The 7,587-nt window shown below is 39.5% G+C and overlaps 1 protein-coding gene across 1 annotated transcript; it reads left to right on the top strand.

Annotated features, from left to right (window-relative positions):
• Positions 1–940: 940 nt before the first annotated feature.
• On the top strand, positions 941–6,502 carry PSMB1 (proteasome (prosome, macropain) subunit, beta type, 1; the record flags this gene model as incomplete). Its single annotated transcript, XM_010191785.1, has 5 exons — positions 941–1,048; positions 2,470–2,551; positions 2,993–3,122; positions 4,670–4,776; positions 6,230–6,502. Coding segments are annotated over 5 exons (613 nt in total), but the record flags the coding sequence as incomplete, so codon positions are not given.
• Between the last annotated feature and the right edge of the window lie 1,085 nt (positions 6,503–7,587).

Raw genomic sequence — 7,587 nt, forward strand, 5'->3', positions numbered from 1 at the left:
GTCTTGCTTTTGCCTCCCCCCTGGCATTCTGTGAGGGCTTGTGTCCCCTGGCGGGCACCTCTTTGTGGAGAAAGGAGGGCAGCACGGGGAAGAGCTGGGCTTGGCCTTGCGCTGAGATCGGCCTTGCTCTGGGCTTATTGTCCCGCGGGTTCTGGTAGCTCTTCGGTGTGTGCTTGCGTGCCTGCCTGCTTTTTGACATACTCGGGCTCCCTGAGCTTTTACGGATCAAAATGAGCACTTTCCATCGCCCGCAGGGTTGTTTCTTTATAGTGGCTCAGGAAACACATGTAATCGTCATGTTACCAGCTTTTAAGCCTGTAACTGGGTTGAAAGCTACCCTGTCGTAACTGTTAAAAGGTAGGTGATGTCTTACAGGCACTTACTCTGAGTTGGTGACAGGATCTGATCAGGATAGTGTTATTTAGATTTCTTTTTAAAGAACATCTGTTAATGGTAGCACACATGTGCTAATCACAAAGCTAGTTATTGGGGAGTCAATAACACAGGATAACATCAGATTTTAAAAGTTATGGTAATTTAACTGTAATGATACTGATGCTTAGTACTTGGCTGGAGTGTTTTGGCTTGGAGAGCCAGACTGGTTTACAAGGGTGATTCTTTCATTAGCAGGCATCTAAAATTGCTAGTCCACTGAGTCTGGTTCTTGCATTGTATAGAAACTCTGTTTTACCAATTTTCCCTATAGTTTTTAGTCAAAGTAGAGAATCGTGTACATGTATTTTCTTCGGTGTATCTATTACCTTCTTCCTAGTATCTTGAGTCACATGTAGGGATGTGTGTAGTGGGAAACATAGCAGGGCATGTAAGATGGTTGACAAAATGTGAGTCTACATACAGAACTGCTATCTAGTCTGTTCCTGTGTTGTCTAAGAAAATACTTGTGCTGAACGTCATGGTTATATGAATATTCTTCTTTAAGGACTGTGCTGGCAATTGCTGGAGAAGACTTTTCTATCGTTGCCTCTGACACTCGACTGAGTGAAGGTTATGCAATCCACTGCCGGGACAGTCCAAAATGCTACAAACTGTAAGTCCAGTTCTTGTAAGAGTTTATACAGATGAAAGATCTTTTGTACTGATGAGCATGTCACCTGCCTGGAATGACCTACCACTTTCTTTAAGCACAATTCTCAGAGAAAGAAAAAGAAAAGTGTAGTAACAGAATTGCTTTTGGAGACATGGTGACTGTTGCTGTAATGCAAGATGCGATGTGATGTTGTAAACACAGCCACGTTTCTTGTTGCGTGCTCTTGAAGTTAGCTGATAACAGGGCGTTTTTAGCATGATACAAGGCTTAATGTAAGCTAGGTGTTTTTTTGGCTGGATAATCAGAAGAACTTTTGTCTTAACTGTAGCAGAACTTGATCTGTGGTAGCTCGTTCTGCTTTGTCAGGACACCTGGTGCTGGTACCCAAGTGTGCCCACTGCTGCCAGTTTTACTGTGTCTCTCTAGTCAACCATCTGGCACTTTGAAGAGGTGTTTGTTCTAGGAGAGGTAAACTTGTCAGTAGTTCCATTATTGAACTTTCTGTCCTCATTGTATGCTTACCTTGACTCACCTAGATAGCATCCCCTTGGTTTAAAATTACATCTTGTTTACATTCTTCTGACTGTAGCAGGTGCTTACCGAGCACGCTAGATAAATATTTTTTTTTTATTATCATTATTGATGACACAAGATCATATGAACTTGTTTCTCCTGGTTAACTCCGTACTATATTTTGACTCTCTGATACTGTCCAAATGGAAATAAGTGTGGCACAATCGGCATGCTGCACATGATGACTTTGTGTCAGTCTAGTGACAGGCTGAGAGAAGATTTCAATTTAAATTGTTTTCTGCATGAATGCTTTGTTTGTGTTAGTCTATAAGTATGTGTGGATGTTTGTGGACTCTTACTAGTTAACTGGAATTTAAATTTCAAATGTGCATTTTGAAACTGAGCAAAGAGCTGACCTTCTATAGAGAATCTGCAGCCAGATAACTTCTGTTGTGCTGACGCAGAAAGTGACCTACAGCTTGAATGTGACATAACCATCGTGCAGTCTTAATGCAGTCCTCTGCCCGGATGGAGTACAACTGGGCTGAGTGATAGGATGTAGCAGGCCCCCCATCTCAGAACAGATCCTCTACCAGAACTGAATGCTAATAGCTGAACTTAGGGGAGCATGAAGAAATTAAGAGTTTCTGTTTGTCAGTCTTGCTGTGGAAGTCAGTGGATTGAAGAAAAACATCCACATGGTCCTGTCCTTAAAGAGCCCTGTCCAATGTGTAGGTTGCAGTTACCTTTTGCACACAAAGTGTCTGTTACTGTCTTTTAGACAATGGTTTCTGACAACATTAGAGAAACTGAAAATACATGCAGTGTTTTCATAAGAACCTACTGTAGAAGAAAGTGGTATAGTTCATATTAAATCTCAAATCACAACAAAATTTTATATTTTACAGAACCGAACAGACGGTCATTGGATGCAGTGGTTTCCATGGTGACTGCCTTACCCTTACTAAAATTATTGAAGCAAGATTAAAGGTAGCTAACTATCTCATTGTATTTAGAAACTTGTGTTCTTAGTATCGTGTTTGAGACCACTAATACCATATGTTTTAAATACAGTTTTTGCTGCTTTTCTTCAAGGGTTTGTATCATAACTGTATTGCTAGTGAAAGATCAGGCAGGGGAAATTTATGCTGTGTTCTTACTAAGTATAATATCACAAATTTAAAGAACAGAAGAGCTTCAGAGGGTAATGCTAATGAGGCAACATCTACTTTGCAAAACTTTGGAGCAGTGTTAATTTTTGGCTCGTAAGAGGGCTTTCGTATAAGCTCAGCGTGTTTTCAGTAATAATACTAGTTAATAATCTTGCATAGCATCGGATTCTTTTGTAGTGAGGTTACAGAAAATGTAATTCTGATGGAGTGTAAACTTTAGTGTTTGACTTTCTTCTTGGGCATGTTGTCCCACTTGCAGATGTACAAGCATTCCAATAACAAGACCATGACTACTGGGGCTATTGCAGCAATGCTGTCTACAATTCTGTATTCTCGACGTTTCTTTCCTTACTACGTTTACAACATAATTGGTGGACTCGATGAAGAAGGTAAGACTTTAAACAAAAAAAGAAGAGAGGCTGAATTTCTGTAGGTGAACAGCTATCCTTTTATATCTCAGGTAAACCAATGAGATAACGGAGTTTGTGTTCCTATTCCTAACGCTTGCCTTTAGGTATTATGGTACGTACACAGGTCAAATGCATATTATGCATATTATACGCGTGACTTATTTCCTAGTTACTACTACTAATCTGATCTTCCATTTCTGAAGGTCTGAATGTCTAAAAACTATGGTATAATTTGATTACAAGTGAAGTCTGCTAATGTTGATTACCTCTCATACTTTACTCTAGACTGGAATACTTCTTTGCTGGAATTCCTAATTGTGTCTTTAAAAGAGATGTTAGTAGCTGAATTGTATGTATTTTACTCAGGCCTGTCAGTATGGTAGAGGTTAGTAAATATGAAGGTTTACTCCAGAGACAAGTTTCTACAAAGAGATTCTAAAATGTTAACTAATCTCTAACGGAAAATATGACTTCTACATGGAAGCTGTAGTTTAATATACTTCCAGGGCTTACTGGGCTCTTGTCCAGTGATTTGGTTGGGTTGCTAATATACTGTGTTCTCTGGCTTTAGCAGGAGCTGAGAGGTGGTCTTGTTCAGATAGTTTAAACCATTCCCCACAGTTTGTTGTTACCATTAGGTTCTATTGCTTTCTCGGTCTTGATAAGACATATCAACAGTATGTGGAGTCTGGAAGGGGATTAGTCTGCCCTGCGTAGTGGTAAATCTCAGATTATGAGGGTGCTCTAGCAATTGATGAGTATAAAAGTGCAGGCCTGCATGCATGGGCTTAATTTGGGTACAGCAAGATTGATTCGTTCTGATGTGATGTTGCTTTCTGGGTCTCTGTTAGCTTCCTCAGGGCAGCTCAGCTACCTGTGCTATGCTGCCAAATGCACTGGCCAGTTTATTAAACCAGGTCCAGCCTGTCTGAACAGAAAGGATGAACTTGGCCAGGTGCTGCATTTTCTCCAGTGTGTCCTCATCAGATGCTTGAGAGGTACAGCGTGTTTTCAGCTCTGATGTCGGCGCAAGCTTTGCATCACCTGGCCTGACTCCAGAGGGAAGCACATAAGAGACCAGAGCATTATCCCTGGTTTGGGGAATGTGATGCAGAGGCATCTGAGCACGGGTCTCTGGAGGCAGTTGGAAAGCTATATTGTTCAAGAACGATGGCTAAATCGCCTCATTGTGCCAGCTTTAGAACCAGCAGCATAGTGCTCCAGCATATTCTCCTTATTCTGCATCAGCACTTTTTCTGTGGTAAGTGCTGTAGAAAATGTCTCTTAGTGCATGGTTATAGCTGAAATATTGAAAGTAACCTTGCGTATAGTACCAGGCCACAGGCATAGTAAGCCTACTGTACAAAGCTTTGTCTGAACCTACTGCAGTATTATTTGGTAAAGGTTTGCTGGGTTTTGTGGTGCTCCAGAGACTGCGCATGGAGCGAGCTAATTTCTGATGTAAATCCTTATCTGCATTGAGAACTTTTCTGGATTGTGATTACATATTACTTTTTTTTTGTCAGGGAAGGGAGCAGTATATAGCTTTGATCCAGTTGGCTCATACCAGAGAGATTCTTTCAAAGCAGGTGGATCAGCGAGTGCCATGCTGCAGCCCTTGCTTGATAACCAGGTAAAATAGTTATCTTTTTTGGTGGTTGGTTGTTTTGTTGAGTTTTTTTGTTGTTTTATTTTTGGTGGTTTTAGGGGTCTTTTTGTTAGATGATATCAGTAAACATTTGTGACATTCAAATGAATGTAGCTTTACTTTTGGAAAATACTACTTTTGAGATAAGTTTTAAACATACTACAGGTAGGATTGTTAATACATTTAGAAATTTGCTCTATGTTCTCAGGAGAAATCAAAGTTTTGCTTGAAAATCTGTTCAGTTTTTTAGTACGCTAGAAACAGCAGACTGCCTGTTTAAAGTAGAGGTAAATGTTGCAATTGGGGAATTACATTTCCCATAGAAGCTGTTTGATGGGTTTTTTTTGTTCCCAAACTGATAACATAAATACGCCTGTTAGCATGAAAGAATAAATTAAGAAGGTTGAATTAGTAGGCATATATAATACCATTTATCTCTTAACATACACAGAGATAGAATGAGTAGGTGTTTGTAATACATTTTATCGCTTAACATACACATCTAAAAGTCGTAAGTTTTGTACAACTCGAACACCATTTTCTAAGAATGTTTCTACGTAAAACTGCTGGGAACTTACTCAATTAAATCTGTCCAGAAATACTTGAAGAATATTTTCCTATTGAATTGAAGCAGTTATTTATTGAATGAGAGAAACACCAAAGCATGTTTTACTCATTTTAATTCTTTGACATTGATATTAGTATTGTTTAGTCAGTTGAGCCTGATGTCAACACAACTTCTATGCTTAAAAAAGCAATAAGCACTCTTAGTCCTTAACAGCTGGGGAAGGAATAGAATCTTGCCCTTTTTTTCCTTTTTTTTTTTTTTTTGTTTTCAACAACTCCAGGGTCTCAGCTTTGACTTAGTTTTGAACTTTATTAACGGAAGAAAATAAAATACCTTCTGCAGAAACAAAGTTGACTTAAGTAGCTTTTTTTCACTTATGAGTTTGAGGCAAATTAAGTGATTCTTCCTATCCTTTTTCAGTTCTGATGCTTAAGTGGACATTTAAGTTTATCAGCTAAGATACACTATTTAATAGGACTGGTTACGCTCTGATATAGACTATCATTTCTGAACTCTAGGTACATTGAGGAGTATCTGCTTGTAGGAAATGTTCCTAACCTCAAAATGACTAGAGAAAAGGCTTGTGCGCAGTTTTGATATTGCTAACCCTGTGAGAAGTTTCTGAAGAATTAGATCAGTTCAGAGCTGAATGGGTGGGAGGAACTGTGCCTGCATTAACTGGATCTGCTGCCAGTTACATATGTAAGAGGATGAGCATTGGCAAAGTATCATGCAGCTGTAAACAGTGTGCAAACTTTTGCCAGCTTTGTGTTTCTAAAACAGACCAACCTTTTCTTCTTTTTCAGTTGTCTAAATCAGCTTTCATGCTAGATGGATCATACTTTAAAATGCATTCTCATCTTTTCTTAGATTGGCTTCAAGAACATGCAGAATGTGGAACACGTACCTCTGACCCTGGAAAAGGCTTTGCAGCTGGTTAAAGATGTCTTTATTTCTGCTGCTGAGAGAGACGTGTACACTGGGGATGCACTGAAGATTTGCATTGTCACAAAAGATGGAATTAAAGAGGAAACTGTCCAATTACGAAAAGACTAATTCAGTTGTTATGAGCATGTAATCTTTGATGTACAATTTACCTGTATTATGAAGACACTTGTCTTATTAAATTTTTTTCAAGTTCAACTACTGTAATGCTGAATATTTCTGTCGTTGTTAGAAGTGATAGTGTTTTTTGGAAACCAAAGCAGTTTGTAGTAAGGAAGCAGTTAAGAGTTACAAGTCAGTTTTGTTCATCTCAATCTATTGATCGGTCTAATTCCAAAGTCAGTTTAATCCCCTTCTCACGATCCCTTATGCTACAATATGGAGGAGCCTATATTTACTAAAATTTAGGTTCACAGACTTTTCTGATAATGCTTTCAGTTCAGCCTTGGTTTAGTGAGAAAAGCCTTTGTTCTGTTTGTGCTGTCTTCTCTGCACTTCATAACTTGCTCTTCCTATCCTTTCTCTCTCTGACATGCTATCTTGGCATTTGACCTCTCTGTACTTATTTACAGAGACTATGAATATGAGTCACCTGAAACCAATTTCAGTGTGCAAGAGGGAAGAATGTTACATGGAGTCTGCCAGAGTTTAGTCCTGGACCCTGCAACTGGGCTCACCTCTGTGTGTTTGTATTCAGTTAATGCCCAGAATCTGAAGCAGCATCCTTTTTTGGTTACTGATGGAAAATAACTTAGTATGGGGATTCCTGAATGCCTGTTAATGTCTGGGGGCTTTGTTTGCCCTACTACTGCTCATGGCTCTTGGGAAATTACATCAAGTGTAGACTGTTTGTCTGATGTGCTCCTGGAAATTGGCTGGAGTACTATGACCTTTAATAAAGCAGAGCTGCATCATCAAGGGCAAAACAATCTTTTCTTGCCCAGGAATTATCTCGTTGCTTGAGATGGCATACTTGTTTTTTAAAAGAACAACTTTGCTGGTGTGTTTGACCATACAGTAACCTTGTCTGCTGTTTGGAGCTGGCCGACTGCCTTCTGTGCAGCATTTCAGGTGCTGTGCATTGTTCTTAGCTCTGGCTAGTCGTCGCCAGCAGTGATAGACTCAGCTTTCTAGACAGTGTAAATAGTGGGTAGCATTTTGAACCTCAACAAAGAGCTAGAGCATTTAAACTGACAAGCTGTGTTTAAGAAGTCCAGTGAGTGTGAACTTGAACAGCAGTCATTTCCCAAAGTGTTCATGAAAGCGCTTCACCGCTGGGTGCC

The sequence above is a fragment of the Mesitornis unicolor genome, unplaced genomic scaffold (assembly GCF_000695765.1).
Source record: "Mesitornis unicolor isolate BGI_N332 unplaced genomic scaffold, ASM69576v1 scaffold8019, whole genome shotgun sequence".
Classification (NCBI taxonomy): Eukaryota; Metazoa; Chordata; class Aves; order Mesitornithiformes; family Mesitornithidae; genus Mesitornis; species Mesitornis unicolor.